Source organism: Tursiops truncatus, chromosome 1 (genome assembly GCF_011762595.2).
Source record: "Tursiops truncatus isolate mTurTru1 chromosome 1, mTurTru1.mat.Y, whole genome shotgun sequence".
Lineage (NCBI taxonomy): Eukaryota > Metazoa > Chordata > Mammalia > Artiodactyla > Delphinidae > Tursiops > Tursiops truncatus.
In genome coordinates this window covers 30,528,007-30,548,701 of record NC_047034.1, presented here as the reverse complement: position 1 = coordinate 30,548,701, position 20,695 = coordinate 30,528,007, and the positions used below count along the sequence as shown (strand labels likewise).

Below are 20,695 nucleotides of genomic sequence, written 5' to 3'. Positions count from 1 at the left end.
CAGCTGGGACTCCAGATTACTCTTTTTGGGACTTCCCAGCTCTGTTGGAGTCTGGGTGTAGGTGTTGGCCCAATTTGGTGGTGTACATGCTTTTACTTTTCTTTCCCTTTTCATTTCTGTTTCTTTATTTTTAATGATTTTCTATTAAAATTAAGTTGAAATTGTCATTTGTGTGACGAGTGGTGTCTTCTTGTAAACGAATCCTTCGAACCTAAAACGAAAGTAAAACTTTTGGCAAAACATACTGTGTCTCCATTTCTCTTACCCATCTCTATGGGTACACCCCTCCTACAAACGTCTCTATCATTTTTGTTGTACAGATGCTGTTCAATTAGCTGTCAGTTCTTCTTCAGGAGGAATTTCTTTACATGCAGATGTTGATATGTTGCATCCATGAGAAAAGGTGAGTTCAGAATCTTCCCACACTGCCACCTTGGATTAGAACTTTGGGTAGTATTGTTTTAGGTGTCTCTTATAAACTATGCCCAGATGCACTTTTAGTCTAATCTGAGAATTTCTAAAAGATGATTTTAAATCATCTCCTGCATTTTAATTACTAAAATATTTGAATTTATTTCTTCCACGTTATTTTGTGTTTGCCATTTAATACGCTCTTACTTCCCTTCCCCTTTTGTATTTCCAACTGTATAGATCTAATATTCTTTTTTCATCATTTCCCTATCATATATTTTAGAAGTGGTATTTTTCATTTCAATATTCATATTGTATATTGTATAAGTACATAGTTAAAATTTTAAATGTATTTTTTCTAGCTAAATATAAAGCTATTCTGTACTTCAGTTCTCAAAAATAAGACAAAGTTAAAATATTTTGTTTCCTTCTACTCCCTTCTACTTTTCAACTTCCAAGTTTACTTCTTGATAGAGAATGGTCTCTGTCAAGAGAAAAAGAAGAAGTGTGAAGAATATATGCAAAAAAGAAGAATGGTAAGCAAAGAAATTATTAAAAATTAGTTAACTAAATGTGTATTTTCTATAAAATAATAATAACAAAACTGAATATTTTAGTTACTAAATACCCACTTCCTTGTGTTATCCCAGGAGACCTCTGGAAATTTAGAGTGTGAGAGAGGGAGAAGTTTTTATTCTTGTACTTTGGGGCCAAAGATTCCTTTGAATACCCTGAACTGGGAAAGATAGGTAATTTCATCTCTGCTACATTATAATAACCATCAACCACCTCTAGCTCATACTGGCTAGGTTCCCGCAAAAGTTTCTTTTCTATACACAGGTGAGGCTATTGATGCTCTCTGAAAAGTCCCATTTCTATATTGCAGAGCTATAATTTCCAGAATCCACTTGTTCAAGACATAGTTTCCTTGACTTATCAATTTCAGTTTTTGGTCACCCATTTGGTCCTAATTCTTCATTGACTTTATCTGGTTGGTTCTCAACCCACCATCACACCTCACTGTTCTCTATACCTTTCCCTTGGTCTCTGGTATCCTGATTCAGCACCTGGCTTTGGTGTCCTGTCCAGCTAGGAGAGATAGTGATGGGGAATAGTAAAACCATGGAATATTTCAATGTGCTCTTTCAAGTATGTATCTAAGAACACAAAAATCATATGTGAGATGATCAGTGCATGTAGCTGGACTAAATTCATGCTGGTAGCCAAGAGCTGCCTTTCCCCATAGACCAAAATTATTAATAAACCATCGTATATCTACAAAGAGAATTGAGAACTTTACTCCTAAGTCGCAAGATCAACTCACACACTTGCAATAATGAAGAGGGAAGGTTTCTGCCTTCATTTATTTTCCTGGCATCTGACAGGAGACGGCTTAGTTAAGGTTGCTGACTACCTTTCTATTACTCTGATTCAAGCAGAAATTCCTTTGGAGATCCACCAAAAACATTACTGTAACATACACAGCAAAGGAAAGAAGCAGTTGATGCGATTTAGAGGCTATATTACATAGTTTTGCGGTGTAAGTGTAGGAACTCTGGGTCACTGCTTTGGTGAATAACTTTTTAAATTGCTTTAAGGTAGAAAAAGACTTCTTAGAAACCATTTTATTCATTAGAAACTAGAGAGATTTTTATTCTATGCCTTATAGATAAAATTGTCCGAAGGTGGGGTGGGAGACAGTTGCCCCATGCTTATTTGAGTTAGGTGCAAGGAATTCCATAACTTTTCCAAGTGCTTTTCCTGAAATACCACTGTTTTGTAACCTGAGTCTTGTCTAAACCACAGTAAAATGAGTCATTAGGCCACTTAAAACTTTTATGTACTTGAACCTAGAAACTGACTCACAATTTTACTGGGAGCTCCTGACTTAGAGATACTTGCCTGAGGGTTTCACTTCTTTGCCCTCTATTGTCATTCATATGCCTTTCATTTCTGTATAAATCCAATTCTATGATTTGGAATTAGTAAGAATGGTTTTTGAAAAATAGTCTCCAAAATAACCAATCATATTTGTGCAAGGCTTATTGTTTATGCATCATGTTCTTCTAAAAGGATTACTGTTTTCTTTCAAACAATGTTTCCTTTAGATAGGGTTTCAATTTAGCTTCAGTGCTCAAAGCTGTCCTGACTTAAGTGTTTTTAAGGGAGAACATCTATAAACTTAGGTTTATTTGCATTTTATGTATTGTTCTTAAAAAGCCATATGGGCATATAATTAAATCTTTCTTAAATTATTCACAGTGTTCAGATTATAGCCTATATATAAGTCTCTTCCATCTTGCGGCAGTTTATAAAGTAGCCAACAAGCTCCACTATTGATTTTGCATCAATATTGGTAAACTTTTTGGAATTTAAATTTACTCACAGTAATTAATAGCCATTAATAACTTGATCTCTTTTGCTTTTTTAAATAACCAGATTCTGCAATCCTTTGGTGGACGCAAAAGCAAACAGATTAGGCCTGTCTCTTGGCTGGGTGACCTTCTGTGTCACTGATCCAACCCTTAAAGGCAGTCAGGTTTCTTACCTGGGGTCCTTGGATGAATTTCAGAGGGTATTCTATGAATGTCTTAAAATTCAGTGCAAATATTTCCTATGTGAGAGTGTGTATGGATTTTCACTTAACTTTTACCAAAAGAATTTGTGTGGTATAGTGGATCAGCGTAGTACAGTGGGCTCTAGAATCCTTCATCTGGATTTGTATCCCAACCCACCACTAGGCTGTGTGACTCTGAACAAGTTACTTAACCTTTCTCTGCTTCAATATTCTCAAAATTGCAGAAATAATCTTATAGGCCTGCTGTGTGGATTAAATGTGAGGATTTTATGGGCATGTGAAGCCCATAATACAGTGGTAGGTACTTAGTAAGCACTCACTAAATGTTAGCAATTACCATCATGTTCCCAAAGGAATTTGTAAGCACCAGAGTTAAGAGCCACCAATCTAGGCAGTTTAGAATTATACTTAAAGAAAAGAATCTGTTCCTGAGTTGAAAAGTTACACTAAAACATAATTCTAATAAAATATGCATTTGTAAAACACAGAGATGCATATTCATAATCAGAGCTATTCAAATAGCTCTGAAAATGTGGAAGGCCAATTTGTGTTGTTTTCCAGGGGAGCAAAAGCATCTACCTGATCTTGGGTGAGCTCCCAGATGAATCACTTTCAGTCTGCTCCTGGCTGCTGCACCATCCAAGCTTGTCTTGAAACCCTGAAATAAACTTCCAGGGTGAGAGCTTACATTGTGACTACATTTGTTGATGCTTTCTCAGCATTTTCATTTTCAATTAGCACAGAAGTCAAAAGTTACAAAAGCAACGAGATTATGCATCTTTTAATGAAAGATAAAACAACAATATAAACATTCACAAATTTACAGAGAAGGGATCAACTTTAATACATTTCGAGTAAAAGGTGTTTCATTTAAATATGGTATAAAAATAAATGCGAGAAACATTAACCAAGAATATACAGACAACAGACAAAGACATAAGCTTGTTTCTGACTGTGATATATTGGTGAAATGAAACTTTCTGTGCTAATTTATTTAATAAATGTGAAGCTGTATGTATACTTATTGATATATGCTTTTTTTCCTTTTACAATTCTTCCAGTTTGTGACTGAATTTTTAGTGAACTGTGTGTCTAGAAGAAGCTTTAAGATAGAGAGAAAGGGGGGGTGGAAAGATTTACTTCACTTGAATCGTTAAAAAAGGAAAAGACACAGATCCAGCTTAGTACAAGGAGGAAGTTAGCAGACATTTTGAAATGGAGGCATTGAGATGGTAGAGTCCCTTGGAGATGGCAGTGCCTTAATGTACACAAAGAAAGAACAATTCAGGTCCTTTGCTCATGCAACATCTTGGTCTAATGTCCTCTGCTGCAGGTAACAACAAAGAACTACAAAGTATATGCAGTGACTCCAGTTCACTTTCATGCTACAAGATGATCCTTTTAATAAGACTGAACGAGGCTTGTTAACCTCTTTGACGTGAGAGATTTCCCCTGAGAAAAAAATATAAACAAGAAAAAAAAACAATATGATCACTGAAAACCTGCTTATGAGTAGCATCTATTTATTGCAGCTGATTTTGTGCAAGGGTCAAAATGGAACCTTTTAGGTGCATCTTAGTTCAAACTTCATGACCAAGTTCCCTCCCTCCCTCCACCAACACATCAAACAAAATGATCCTCCCTTCTTCCATCCTCCCACCCCTCCCACCCACTTCCTCCCCACTGCAAACAGACTGATGGGTTCACAGCACAAATCAGCAAATCATAAAACATGTCCAAAATGTTCCACTGAGGCTTAGCGATGATGCAACACCTAGGTTTGCAACTGGTTATAAACATGTTACAACAAACCTTAGGAAGCTGCTCTGCAATGTGAATGCATTCTTGTTCCACTGCTGAAATTAGTGTTGCATTTATAAATATCTAGGTATGCAGAGGGTATGATTTAATTAAATAAAATGATTTTTGAGGGTGAGATTGCTGGAAACTCAAGATTGAGTCTATCTCCTAACCTATATGGTAATGGAAAAACAAACAACCAGTGCCAATTATACATCTAAAGATAAAAGTCTATTTGTTCTGTACTTCAAACTGTATACACCTTCCTTTTCCACTTGATTTCTTCCAACCCCAATCCCAGAAAAATCCCATATATTCTGATTCTACATTTTATGTTAATACCTACTATACATATTCGTTTTCTGAAAACCTTGATAATCAAAACTGTCCCTGTAAATTACAAATACTCTAGAGAGGTAAGAAATTTTAAATTTCTGATCAGAATAGCAGATCATTAATTGGTTATTTCTGTTTTATCCCTCATTGTATGTTCTAGTATAAAAATAGATGGAATTTGTACTTCTCAGAGGATAAAATAATAATGGAAAAATCAAAAGATTTTTTAAGAAATATAATATTTAGTAATAACTTAGTCATAGCAATAGTCTTGATTTACCACCTAATGTGGCTCAGAGTTTGATAAATGGGTGGTATGGTTTGGGGAGAGGAATCAGCATTCATGACCATATTTTGGGAAAAGAATGATATATTTAAGAAATTGTTAATAATTCCAAAATCAAGCTTTCTTTACATACTGTACAGTAACTGAAAAGGCCTTTTTGTATACTTGAACAGCAGTGATGAAAACGAAGCATCATCTCTTTTAATTGGAGAAAGGGTTCAAAACTTAGTTTTTAGCAACTGATAGTAAAAGAGCCAAAGTTTAGCAAAGATCTTTCCCACTTAGCTATGCTCTAATCACTCTATGGGAAGAAAAATATGAAAGAAAACAAAGATTTTTAATAGGACACCCTACTTTACATTGGCCTTATAAACAAAATATGCTTTGTTTCTTCTTGCCACCACTTCTGTGCCTGTTTCCTCATTCATACAATGGGGATAATAGTAGTACCTATTTTTAAAGCTTGTTGTGAAGAATAATACAAGTAAATTACTTAAAACTGTTCTCAGAACATTCTGTATACTCAGTTTATGTTACCTATTACCTTATTATATTATTACTATTATTATTATTCTTTCTCATTAGGACACTGAGACCCAAAGTCACAATTCTGACTCTGAGAAGAGCAGAAAATTTCTCATGCATTGGAAGCTGAAATTATACTACTTTTAACACTCCAAACCTGAGCAATAGGTTAATCAAATAATGTTGGAATAGAAAAACTACTTTTCTATACTTGGAGACTATATTATTTCATATATTTACTACTGTTTTATGTTATTAACATGTGTGCATATATATTCATTCTGAGGCTAACGTATTTTTAAAAAGTGCTTACTGTTTCTAGTGCCATTTGTGAGATGGCGAGAACCATATACTGGTTGAAGCATAAGAGTGAATTCTTATACAGTTGAGGAGGAGGATAAAGATGTTAATATAAAACTATTTATTTTAAAACTACAGATTAATGTAATTTGGTTCAAACTATTGAGAAGATGAATAGCATAGTTACATTGAAATAGGAAGCCATTTGCAACTCAGAGTCATTTTTCATTTGGATGGGTGGAAACTGTGTCATCTTTGTAAATGTAACAAATAGTAACATTGTTCTCTTTCTACTTTTTCCCCCCAAATATCCTTGAAGCTATTAGTATTTGTCCTGGTATAGGCTTCATTAAAAGGGGGGGAGGTAAAAGTTTAGCTTGATAAGCTGTTGTCCCAGGAGATAATTTAAAAACACTCATTCATGGAATGAGGCCTACAGTAAACCTCGGGTTTGTGATAATAGGAAAACAGATGAACAGAAATGGGAGAACACATGTATACATCTTAACATAGCCACATAATGAAACACTTGTGAGATATGGACTCACCAAATATGTAATAAGGGTATTTGTTCTGTGTATTGAGACAATTAAAAGGCAAATTTGGGTGTAACTAATAGTAAAAAGAACTTAAGTGCCCCACTCAGGGGTCAAAGTAAATAGCATGGACACCCAAGTGAGTCATCTAGATTTGAAGACCTAGATTACTTGGATCTATCTGTAAGCCCTGTGCAAATCTTGCCTTTTTCACATACTGGAAAGAAAAATACCTAGGTGCTCTCTAGTGCACAAAGAAATACCAGTTGCTCACTCTACTGGAAAATCTTAAAAAGAACACTAATCCTTTCTTGAGGGTAGGAAATAATATAATTGCACATCAGACATTTTGTAACAATCCTTTTCAGTGAGGTTCCTTGGAGGCTGTATGAAATCACCTTAAAAGATAATTCTGCTAATTATCTTTTCATAATTTTTCTAAGTTGAAGAATCTGGGAAATTTTCTGGTTTGTTTTTTTTTTTTTGGAAATTTTCATAGTTAAGTTCTAAAATCTTAATTCTAGAAACTAAAAGGGCTAAAAATCCCTTACCAATAGCAGCTTTTACCAAATTGCTTTTTTACCAAAACTGAATTCCATATGAATAATAATTATTTTTAACCAAATGACTACATTTGTGTTATATGATTTATACCCTTTCTTTTCTAAAGGAAAAGAATTTGAAAAAGAATAGATACATATAATGTATAACTGAATCACTTTGCTGTACACCTGAGACTAACAGAACATTGTTAATCAACTATACTCCAATATAAAATAAAAATTAAAAAAAAAAGGAAATAGATTATATTGTAAATGGAAATCCATAGAGAAAGACAAAGACAGAAACTCAAAACAAAACAAAATAAAAACTCAAGATCCTATGAGATTTTGTAATATCTAGTTAATGGACAGTATGCTAGCAAAAGAAGCACATGATCAATTTCAGGACAAAATTAACCTGACTTTAACTGGCACTTAAGTGAAGACAGAGCCTCTGGCTAATCTACAATACAGCTACCACATAAACAAAGAAGGTTTTCTAGTGTCTCAATAAAATTTCATCTCCACCAAACCAATTCCTTCCTATCTTAAATGTTGCATAGAGATTTTGTTATAATTAGGAAAATAAAACTCCCCCAAACAAAACTACCTATTGCTGGTTCTTCGCCTTCTCAAGTTAACTATCAAAAGTTATGAATTTCACCTGATTTTTAACATCTTTCTTGGTCTTAAAGTGATAACATAAAGTTGACAAAGAGCTGTGAGCCAGTAGAAATGGACATAAAGGTCAGGCTCTTAGCTCCAGTCTGAGAGCCTTGAGATGGAGGCAAATCTCCACACTCCTTTCCTGCAGACACTAATCCATAAAGGAAGTAGAGAGAAGCTATATTTGCTTGAGTGACCAACTATTTGTTTTATTACTGTCATAAAGACATAAAGCAGTCTTTCTGAGTCTACAGGACACTAAACAAACCAACGATAAATGAAGGGATGGATTTTTAGAAGATAGGCATGAAAGAGCTTAAAGAGAAGAATAGGAAATTATCAGCATCTTTTGGATTAAAAAAGATGTTAACATCTTAACTCTTATAATTCCTACTTGTGTGTTTCTTATCATTGCCTCCTAGTCTTTCCCACATGTTGCTGTAGACTTAGAAGTATATTCTAGAATGCCATGTAGGCTCCAGAGGCCACAGTGAGAGGCTGAGACCAAGAGAGGGCAAATCTTGTCATTGACTTTCTACTGGTGTATATGACCCAGTTGTCTAACCTGTGCTCAGCCCCACAGCTGTGTAATAAAAAGAGCTGACTGTTTGGTGGTAATGAGATGCTGTTGGACTAGAGATAGGACATGTATGCTCTTAAAACAGGTTGAACTAACGGATGTTACCTGTTTACTCTTTTACTCTCATACTGAAAATTGCCCTGGTTTCACTTAAAAAATATAAATGTCTTTGCCTGGGTTTCAAAATCCTTCATAACCTGGTTTCCCTGGCCTTTCAAACTACCTACTGTCACTTCACAGAATGGTTCTTTGGCTGGCTTTTGCACTTGTTACTCTCTCAGCTCAGGTTCTACTCAGTCTTCAGTGAAACTTCTTACTCAGGTTTTGGCTGAAGTCTTCTAATTGCCCCTTAAGTTCTTCTGCAGTTTCCCTCTCTGGACTCTTTGCCAGTACTTGTACATTTTTTGTACATGCTATTTTGTACAATTCTCTAAGTTACCTGGCTTGGTGAAGCAATTGATACCTGTTAAACAATATTAATATTATAGAAGTCCCCAAATATGTGCTTGCTTTGCATGAGCTGAGTTCCTTGGCTGGAAATCACATTTTAAGAATAAGCTTCTAGAAACCAGGGCAACGAGATTCAAATGTATTGGGACAAGTAACTTTTATCTTGGGGGAGGAGAGGCAAGGTAGGATGAGAAATGGGAGCACTTGGTCACACCCTATTAAATAATTAAGTGGTGGAATTTGGGTCTTTTCAACTCTTATTTTGCCCTGGTTGTTCATATCAATGAAACTAACTGGGAATGTGTTAAGAAGGAAATGAACTAGGCTAGGGGTTTGGAAAGACCTTCCCTGCTTTAAATGAAACCAAGCCTCCTAGGTTAATTTGCAGGTGAGTTTACTGAATCACCGTGAATAATTTTAGCAAAACTGAAAAGTGTGAGTTTCAATACAATTAAAGAAAGCTCAATTATTGAGATTTAAGAAAGAAAGGAAGGAAAGGAGGAAGAAAGAAAGGAAGGGGATTCTGTAGCTAGTTTGGAGGCTGGTATATTTAATGTTGAACGCTGGAAAAAATTCTGTTATTATGTACTTAAAAGAGATGGTTTATGAATACATTTATATGTAAGCACTTATTACTAGCTTCCTGTGTGGTTTGAGATAGAAAAAGTAAAGCCAAATACTTTCATTTCCTTAGTTAAGAATAGTTTCCTGGAATAAAAAGTGTATATCCATTAGAGAAAATGAGGAAAACATAGAAAAATAGAAAGAGAAATAAACTTTACCCAAAATACAGTTATTTACATGCTAATATATCATTTTACTTTTTATACAAAAATGTTATTTTATTTTATTTTTTTTACAAAACTGATATTATATTGTGCATAGTATTATGGCTTATTATGAGTAACATGCTTATTAAAATGATCTTATTTTGATCAATTACCCATGTAACATATATTTCCTCTAAAACAATGTTTTGTTGAAATTCATGACATTAGTGGAAAAGGAAATCAATTTAGAAAGATGCTACCAACATTAAGGAAAAAATTACATACCATAGAATAAATCAAAATATATCAGGGTGCGTTGCACATAATAAGGGAATGTATTGTTTCTGAAATGTTATTTTAGTCCTACACACATATAAATGTACACAAGTACAGTTTGTATAGGGTTTCCCTGGTGGTGCAGTGGTTGAGAGTCTGCCTGCCGATGCAGGGGACGCGGGTTCGAGCCTCAGTCGGGGAAGATCCCACATGCTGCGGAGCGGCTGGGCCCGTGAGCCATGGCCGCTGAGCCTGCGCGTCTGGAGCCTGTGCTCCGCAGCGGGAGAGGCCACAACAGTGAGAGGACCGCATACCGAAAAAAGAAAAAAAAACTGTTGAAGACCTTTGCTCATTTTTCTAATGACGTAGTGCTCTTCTGATTATTTTTTGGATAAGAACTCCCCATATAAACCATATTAGATCTTTGTCATGTACACGCTCGTTTACTCATTTTTAAAAAGAGTTTACCAGACTTGAGGACAGGAAGTTGCTTTAAACAAAGGTTCTTGGACTAAGTAAGGCATTTAGCAGTCTTTCATGGTATCTCTGTGGATGACACAGAAAAAGGTGAGGTTCATAACTAAATAAACAACTACCTTCAAGGTGTGCTAAGTTTTGGAGTAGTGGAACTCTGTCTTCCTCTCTGTACTTTATGGCATTTTAATCAATAATTTGCATTATTAAACTGATGGAATTCTGCTAAAATGAATGTATGATGCCAATTTGCTAATCTTAGTTAAAAGACAGGGTAACAAAGAGATACTCCAAAAAATTATGTAAGGCTATAACTTACAAGATAAAACCTAATGGAAAGAAGGATAAAGAACCAAACTTACATGACAACTAATAAACAAACAATAAACCAATCTAGCAGTAAAAGAGAAGATTGGGGAGACGTAATCTGAGCTCACAAGAAAAAAAATTCTAGATTAAAAAAAAATTTTAAGCCCCAAATGACCCTACAATTTGATATGGCAGCTGTGACTGGGAGCTGGGGTGGGGAAGCTGATACAATGCTCGGACTGGATTGTAAAAGTTATATATGTTCTTTCTTTCCTGTTGGGCAGATAATATTTCCAGTCTATGCTGGTTCGGTTACTTCTCAAGTATTGTGTTCAGTTATCAGTTTTGGAGGACTACTGATGAACTGGGGTGGATATAGGAGGTGAGCAATTAAGGTGGTAAAAGAACATGAGATTATTGAATGAGAAAACATTAGAAGCCCACTTTCCCAATGCAAGGCTCACTCAGATTTAATTTGATTGCAATTTTAAGGCAAGTTTATTAAGTCTTGTTAAGTGTTCAGCTTAGTTTTCATTGAAATATCTTTTTCTTTTCATACTCAAATTTCAGCAGCTTATATGACATTTACATAAATTATGTAATTACTATAAGTTCAATTATGGTAAACAGCTATGGGAACAAACACAATTGACTCATCCATGTAATTCAAATGCTGCTTGCAAAAATGTGTCAGCATAACTGGAGAGTAGCCTCTCAGATGTGACACTAGATGTGGCCTTGGCACCTATCAGTGGGGAGAGTGGAGGGAATCTGTTAGGCTAGGGCAGTGGTTTTCAAAGTGTGGTCTCCAAACTGGTAGTATCAGTATCACTTGAGAATTATTAAAAAATTAAAATTCTTGGATCTTACCAGAAAACTACTTAATTAGCCTTTCTGAGAGGTGAGGTCTAGCTGTCTGTGTTATGAGAAGTTCTCCAAATGATTCTGCTGCAGCTAAAGTGAAGAAGTGAGAACCACTGATCTTTGGTAAGGAGAAGTCCGGCTGCTACCTAGATCATGGTTCTTAAACTGAATTCTGAAACAGCTTGTCAACAGTGAGAGAGAGAGAGAGATTCTAACACAGTTTATCTGGGATAAGGTCAAGGAATCTGCATTTTCCAAGCCCCTGGTTATTTTGAGATATGGGATATGGATAGTTGAACCATACAGAAAAACGGTGAACTAGATTTTAACTAATGGAAATAAAAACAAAACTTGAGAGGAGATATAATTACACCTTCAAGTAATTCAACAGATGTCTAGATCTACTGGAATGTTTGTATTATTCTGCCTAGCTCCAGGAGACAGAACTAGGATCAACTCCGAAGTTACCAAAAAGTAGATTATTCTAAAAACAAGGAATGAAATTCTAAAAAATGGAATTGACTACCCCTGCGTTCTAAAGGTACCACGTCTCTGGAACCTACAGGCCAGCAAATGCTGGAGGCATACTTGTCATTGAGTCTACAGAGGAGATTCATGCAATGGCTGGGGATTGGACCTGGGGAAATTGATGCCTCTAAATCCCTTTTCAATTTTGAGACTCCAAAAATTCATCATTTTCAATGTCTCCCAAAAGTCCTTTGAAGACTTCTAGAATTAGAAAAGATAAAGACTTCCCAATAGTCTTTTCTTCCTGGTGTTGGAAGTATGTTCCTCCTAGATATTAATATGTATATTTCAAGTGAACAGTCTTGAAAACGGGTGCTTGCTATCCCTGTTTACATCAGCCGTGTCTATCGAGTAATTTTTCTATTGCTGATGAAATAGAAAGAAAAATCTTTAACACCAAAATAAGTAAATAGGAATGAATTGATGAACCAAAAAAATGACGGCTGATCTTTTATTCTCCAGAAATAATACTCAGTGCAATTTAGAAATGGTGTTTTAAACTTCCAGTAATGACCACAAGCTTATTTTAATAATGGTAACTTCTGGACGTCGGAAAACAACAGTGACAAAAACAGCAATCAAAATGTGATGCACAATGCAGAGGATATGGGATTTTGCCCAGTCTGGGCTTGCCTTATGGTACCTGCCAAACACTTAAGAAAACACAGCAGGGTGTTTGTTTATAAACAAAATATATCTAAGTCTATAAACATGTATGCAATTCAGATAAAGATGTCTATTGTCTAGCTATTTTAAATCACTCATTTTAGAGTTATTGCCTCCAAGTACTAGCATAAATTATGGAAAAGTAAAATTCACACCCATGGCTGGTCATAAATATAAAAATGGCTTTCTTTTCTGAAAAGTGTTTCATAAAGGAATGCTAATGAACACATACAATGGGACATGTGGCTTTAGAATGGATAACAGCGAATGAGATGGCTTGATGATGATATGGGGCTGCTTAGTAAGTGATTTCATATCTAGATATAATTAAACATATGAATGTATTTTTAGTGGAAATTAAATTTAGACATAATCTCAATCTTTATCAATTTAAGTTCCATTTATATTTTTCCTAGCTATGTAAAACATATTTATAAAAAGAATATGCAAACGTATTGTCCTCAGGCTATTGATGAAATTCTATTTAACTGTATGTAATACTATTAAATTCTATTTAACTCAGGGAGGTAATTAAGATCAATACTGAGATTGATAGTTGACTGTCTTCAAGTACTTGACAAGTACTTGTATTGTAACGTAACTTGTAACTTTGACAAGTATTGTAACGTACACAAGCATACACAAATATTCCCCATCTTCTTGCTTTACTCAGCAACAATTTTTTGTCATAGTTGAGTAAAACTTCCATTTCATATACTGTCAAATAAAATAGAAGTGATAATGTAAAATAATTTATTAACTATTATATAACTTTCAATTCCTAATTGAGACAGTCTGAAGTTTATTTTTCTACTATCAACTCTTCCAGTAAACTTAGCTCAAAAATACTGTAGCCTATATGTAAATATACTGGTGCTAAAAGTTGTACTCTTCCTCCTTTACTTCCTCTATCTCATTAACCAAGTTCTTGGCATTATCATCAAATATGAATTAATATAGTAGCTACTGATCCTATCATGTCCTCTTATCTTTAGGTTCTCTTAACTTGCCTTCCACCTTCATCTTCTGCATATATAAAATGGCCCATTGTTTGGATCCAGATTATGAGCTATCTTTTTGATTACCTTATTCTGTACTATATTCCTCTAACTGGAAATCTCCATGGCAGTCTTGCCTGGAACACAACTTGTCAAGTCCTTAGACCCTCTTTCTGGTTCTACCTTTGTTCTCTCCCTCCTTTAGGGCTGTTTACCCCAACTATTTAATAAGCAGATCTCTTGCTTAAGCTTAACTCTTCTTCCTGCCTACTCTGTGTTGCTTTAAGGAAAACTTTCATGATGTACGTGAAGTAAGCTAATGGGAAGCTGGTAGGAAACTAGTTCTGTTCGTTGAACAGTTAACTTTCATGAGAAGAATGAACCGACTAAGGTATACATTATTTCTTCTTATTATTAACTATTATTATTATTTATATTTGTCATTACTACTATTATTAGCTTATTATTATTACCTACTAGCTTCCTATTTTTATTATGTATGTATTCTTAACTAGGAAGAAGGTGCCTGACCCACAATAGGTGCTCAATAAGTATTTTTTTTGTTGTTGGATAAAAGAATCCAATAATCCTTGGACACATGGGTACTACTGGGTTATAAAATTGTTAAACAGAGCCCCCAGGGTGGTCTCCAATTATGCAGGTAGCTGGGGCCTCATGATCACTGGCTTCAACCCAAGTCCTTAGGTATATGAGAGCAGTGCTTTGGGAAATACTATTGAAACTTCTGCCTCTGGCACATATAGCAGCGAAGGGGGAAGTTTACCACTGGGGGTTGTCCACTCAGCAGCCTCAAAACATTCCTTAGGAGCCTCCAGAGTTGTACTGGATGCTCTTTGGCCAAAAACCACTATACAATTTATAGTTTATAGAACTTGAGTGGCAACTTAAGAACTAATGATGCCACTAGGGGAAAATAAAGATATATTGGCCAAACTAAACAGCCTACATAGTTTGATACATTTCACACCAATCAATTTACATCATGCTGCAGGGAACCTAAAACTGCTTTCTCAGGCAAGTTATCACCATAAAACAGTTTCAATAAAAGAAGATGGATAGCCATATATGTCAACTACAAAATGATAAATGAGATGAGTTTCAGGTCCACTAGAGAAGAAAGAGGAGAATGTAGTTCATTCTTGACCAGACTCACTTTATGTGTTTAATATCTATGGTAGGGAAACCCAATGCCAAGTTTATAAATTATATTTACTTAGGGTGCTCTAGGAGTTTTCTAACATAGTTTTCTATATGAATATACCTATAACCTCAAGCAATAACTATAGCACTCAATCAGAAAAGAATATGCACAAAGTTCTCCTTAGGGTAAATTCACAGGTGCACAAATATAAAATCAAAACCTTCCCTCTCACAGTTTCTAAACTGCTTTTATATCATGATGGATATTTATGTGAAGCAGATGATCTGCTTCATTATGAGGGATGTTTATGTGAATCGAGGATCTCATTAACTCCATGGAGGTCTAACTATAGTGTAACTTCATTAGTATAAATACAATCTAGAGAATGCCCTTTCTGACTTCATTGTGGTAGAAATTGGTATCAAGGGAAGTGAAAGTAAGAACAGGATGTCTTTTTTTGCGGTATGCGGGCCTCTCACTGTTGTGGACTCTCGCGCTGGGGAGCACAGGATCCGGACGCGCAGGCTCAGCGGCCATGGCTCACGGGCCCAGCTGCTCCGCGGCATGTGGGATCTTCCCGGATCGGGGCACAAACCCGCGTCCCCTGCATCGGTAGGCGGACTCTCAACCACTGCGTAGCACATAACCTGTGTATGGAGCACATAACCTGCGTAGCACATAACCTGTGTATGGGAGCAAGATTTGCCACCCCAAAATGTCTCTTTGGCATGTGGATTATTTCAAACTGAAAATAACCAAGGCCCAAAACACTCAGGAAGAAATTTTGACCTTCCCCCGACTGCCTAAAGAATGTAGATAGAGAACCTGTTCCAGGAAGGGAGTAATCACCATAGATAACTATAATATGAACTAGGCAAGGAGATAGGGAGAAACCTAGGAAAGTCTGTTAAAATTCCTCTTTGTGTCCCATTGTTTCTGCATGTCCTACCAAACATTTGCTTTCCCCTCTCCATGTCAGTTGCCTTCTTCACATTTGAGGTCCCAAACCACTACCCCCAACATCCTCTTTTGTCTTTAGCTGAAGATATTTAAGTTAAAAGTTTCAGACGTTTTGATGAGTTAGTTTTCCTGGGTCTCTCCCATGTATACATATTATTAAACTTTTGATTTTTCTCTTATTAATCTGTCTCATGTCAATTTAATTCTTAGACCAGCCAGAAGAACCTAGAAGGGTAGAAGAAAGTTTCTTCTTCCCTGACACCTGTCATATAGTCAAAACTCAATATATGTTGAATTAATGAATAATCTAGGAACTAGTAACATAATATATGAAAACAATGATAAAAATGTAGCATATGAGTGGAACATAGATCACCAGGTCAATCAATTTTCTATATTGGTATTATTCATGGTGAGCAAACCCAGTGACAAGTTTATAAATTTTATTTTTAGGGGCTCTAGGATCCTTTTCCAACAGCTTATCTACACTAATGTGCCCATACAGCAAAGTCTAGAGCACTCAACCAGGAATGCCATGTTTCAATCTTAAGGAGAACCAATGTCCAGCTCAGCTGCACAGTTGAGGGGTCTGCATGAGTAGATTTGACACGGCATTGCACTCTTGCAGTATTGCTCCATAGCTGGTGTGAGGCTGTATTTCCAAAACTTGGAATCTGTATTATTCATAGGGTTATACTGGGTGGAGAGGGCAGTCTCAGTGTACAATCACAGTGATTGTTAAGGTATGCAGAGGAAGTTTCATGCTAGATTTCACATTTAATAAAACCAAGTTAAAAATCATTTGACCAGGGACTAGAAATAATCCATAGTGTTTTTGACAGCGTCTTGAAAAAAAGTGTAAGGCTCCCAGAAAACACTATAATTCTTCAGAGATTGAGGACCAATTGATAAGGAAGCCCGTTATTAATGTGTAACACAAGTGGTTTTGGAAATCAAGAATATGAACTCTGATTTCTGTCTTCTGTGATAAGTTATTTTTCCCTCTAGTGTATCTCTTGCATTAGGGCAAAAGTAAAGATAAGAGAGAAAAAAATAAATAGACATCTCTTCTTTCATAATTTTGCATTCCATTTAACCAAGCAACTCAATTTTTTATGAGTATGAGAAAAAAATCAATATTTAACTTGAAGAATGTTTACCACACTTTGAGCTGCAATGACAATGAATAAAGAAATAAATAAATAAGGAACAACATAAATGTCCACCAATAGAGGAATGGAAAAATGCATTATAGGTATATCCATTCAGAAGAATTTCATGCAGTCAATAAATATAATCATGTAGAAGAATATGAAATGACCTGGAAGATATTTCTGATGCAATTTAAGTAAATAAAGCATGTTTCAAAAGCATAATTAAAGTATTTCTTAAATTTATTTTATTTATTTATTTATCTATCTATCTATTTATTTATTTATTTTGCACAAGTACTGATTAGAGCTATTTCTGGCTAGAGAAATTGTAGATGAAGAAATTAAGGTTCAGCAGTTTAACTGATTTCTAAAAATTCATACAGCAAGAGAAGTGTAAGACTGGGTTTCAAACCTAACATTAACATGTCAGGCTTCCAGGTCTGGGCTTTTTTTTAAACCACATTTTGCTGCTTGTATAAAATCTGCATAAGGTGTATTAACTAGGAACTCCATGATGGGCTTAGAAAAATAGTTTACCTAGATTTAAACAAAAAGAACATTCTAAAAGAACTAAGCATATTGTATCTTTCTCACTTTTAACACTCCAAACAAGTTATAGGATTTATATTTACATTTGTTCTTATCAATACATATACTAATGATTTATAGAGTTAAATACAGATTTGATTGCAAAAAATCAACTGATTTCAGCGCCAACTCAGTCCTTTTGTTGAAATTCTCTCACACAGTTTCCAAAACTTCTGGTAATTTCAGTCTTGAGAGGGTACCTTACAAGCCCAATGCACTAGCATCAGTACACTGGAGGAGAGGGGGTGGGAGAGCAAAGTGGTCATTATATCTTGTATGTTGATTCTTTTAAGGCTCTGCAGTAAATTGTCTTCATTGAGATAGGGTAAAATTTTTCTCCAAAAGAGGTTAGATTAGGTGAGTTTCTGGAAGTTCAACATTAACATTCTTTAATTCTCATTTCTACTTCTGTAGCCCAAAGGCAAATTAAGGAGAAGAGGTAATAAGTAATACAGTTGGCATTTGGCACTTGATTTATGAATTTTGATTGAAGGTGTAGATGATCAATCCTCCTACTTTGTTTCTCCCCTTATTTCCTATCTGTTCTCCCTTAAGGTTTATATGGCAGACAGATACTTTGATAATTTAATGGTTGGAAAGAAAACAACCGTTACATGAACTTTGTCAAAAGAGAATGAAATCAACTTAATAACATTTAAAGGCATGAGAGGACACAGCAACCCTTGAAAGACCTGAAGAAAATTCTCTGATGGCAAGGAAAATAATAAAAAAGTAAATGATAAGAAATGAGATTTCTTGGACAACAAGCCAAGGTGAAGGTATTACACAAATGTGAGTTATTTTTATCCCTCCAGTGTTGGGTATAATGAGAAGAAAAGGAGTAGTCTATAAAGTAATGAATTTAAAGTCAGAAAACATTGCTTCTAGGCCTGGCCCTAACACTCAACAATTGATTAATATTGGTGAAATGACTTCACCCCATTAGTCCTCAGTTTGCTTATCTGTGAAATGATGGTAACACCTGACCACCTCCCACGATAGTTGTGTTTGTAAAGAACAACAACAAAAATACAAACAAAAAGTAATGAGTGTCCTTGGAACACTGTAAAATGCTATGCAGCTGTTAGCTGTTTACTATAATTATTCTCTAAAGTGCCTGCAAGAATTTATTAACCTCAGTAACCAATGGGATTTCCAATGGTATTAGGAAGAGCTGTCAAGCAAAACGTTTTTGACTCTTGTGTGAAACAAAACAGTGATGCCATTTTTATAAGCCAGGTTATAAAAATAACTGTGCTGAAATGTAAATAAACTTCTACAAATAAACACTAATGGAAATGGACTCAGATTCCAGAGGAGGTTATCATCAAGTGGATTTATCTGTCTTCTACCGTTGGAAGAGCAAGGTGATCAGTGTAGAAAGAAAGAATTTGGGAACAAAATAAATTTGGGGTTAGTGCTAGCTCCTTAACTAACTGTATGATTCTGGGAAAATTAAGTAACTCCTCTGACCTTTCAGTGTTCTCACCTGTAAAATGGGTAAAATAATGAGTATTATATTACCTAACTTGTAGGTTCAGATTAAATTAAATTAGATAATATAAAGTGCCTAGTACAGAGCCTGGCACATGGCAGGCACTCAGTGAATGTGAGTTATTATCATTATCTCACTTTTCCTAGTTCCCTTTAAAGTCTACACACTTATTTACCTGTAATTCCCCAAGTCCATTTCTTTCTTGGATACTCTATGTTGTAGCCTCCCCGTATTTACTGGAGCAACCTGCACATAGAACTCTTTTAAAATGTTTATTTAAACTGTGTCTTTCCTCCATTATGTCTATCTGATAATAAAATCACTCATTCTTTATCTTGTGTTAAAATCATTTTATTGATCCTATAAAGGTATTCCATAAAATGTATTATGTTAAGTACTTAGGATGGCTAACACAACTTCTGACCCTAAAAGTAATCATATTATGGAGGAACACTGAACCAAGGGGAAATAAAAAAATAAATGAAAATAGAAAGTTAAAGGGAACTTTAAGTAGAAATTAACCATCATAAGACAATGATATACAGTTAATATTTAAAATTTTTGTATATAAACAATTTTCAGGATGGAAATTTATTTCTCATAACTAATTAAATAAATGTTATCATTCATAATCTACTGAGGAAATCAGAGAGTCTTTCTAATTTTCTTACTCCATTTCTTTAGAGTACTACCAAAATAAAATATTCAATAAAAACATTACTTTTTATTTTCCTGGATGGAAAAGGATTAACCCTAAACAACTGTGTCTGAAGGTTATCTGAAATTTATCAGTATGTTGTGTGTATATATGTGTTATGGTATGAATGTTACTCAACTTCTCTTTTCAGTAATCCCAGCCTTTTTTCCCCCTTCTTCTTAAAAGGATGGTTGCCTTTCTTGGCCTAATGAAATCCTATTTATCCAGTTAAATGTAACTTCTTCTGGGAATTCTCACATTACCCATGGACCCTCCCTATCCACCCTAATACAAGTTGAAATAGTTTATCTTTCTCCTGCACAACATAACATTTTGTCTATATCATTATGTACTTTAGCAATTGAGGTCTTTTTCCTAAGACATAGCAATGTCTGCAGTATAGTTGGCACTTGGCATATAAATTTTGGTTGAAGGTGTAGATGATTAATTCTCTCTTTCCTTATTTCCTACTTATCCTTTCTTAAAGTTTGCAATGAGTTACAATGTGGTACTACTTTAAGAATTGGGGAAGTTGGTGAGATTTGGGGATGGTGTTGGAGGAAAGACAACCATTTTGCTTCCCCTTTCCATATTCCTTAATTTGCATTATATGTTTTTAATTATATTACAGAAATTTCCAATCCAATCTCAAGAACAATATTCTGTCAGCGTTATGTTAGAAAAGAATGAATTTGAAACAATTCTTAAACAATACACAGAACACTGTGCAACATCCTGTGGCGA

General features: G+C 35.1%; 1 protein-coding gene and 1 long non-coding RNA gene across 6 annotated transcripts in view; one reads left to right on the top strand and one right to left on the bottom strand.

Moving 5' to 3' along the window:
* The first annotated feature begins 359 nt into the window (after positions 1–359).
* On the top strand, positions 360–2,893 carry LOC141279117 (uncharacterized). The gene is made up of 3 exons (XR_012332895.1): positions 360–403; positions 871–947; positions 2,851–2,893. It is a non-coding gene; the product is annotated as an uncharacterized lncRNA (long non-coding RNA).
* An 862-nt stretch (positions 2,894–3,755) lies between these two features.
* The window catches only part of RGS7 (regulator of G protein signaling 7), a 592,608-nt gene continuing 575,668 nt past the window's right edge, over positions 3,756–20,695 (bottom strand). For all 5 annotated transcript variants that reach the window (XM_073801627.1, XM_073801618.1, XM_073801639.1 and 2 more), the window contains one exon: positions 3,756–4,441. In XM_073801627.1, the coding sequence (XP_073657728.1) occupies positions 4,391–4,441 (51 nt within the window). In that variant the 3' untranslated portion in view covers positions 3,756–4,390. The remainder of the gene's footprint in view (positions 4,442–20,695) is intronic.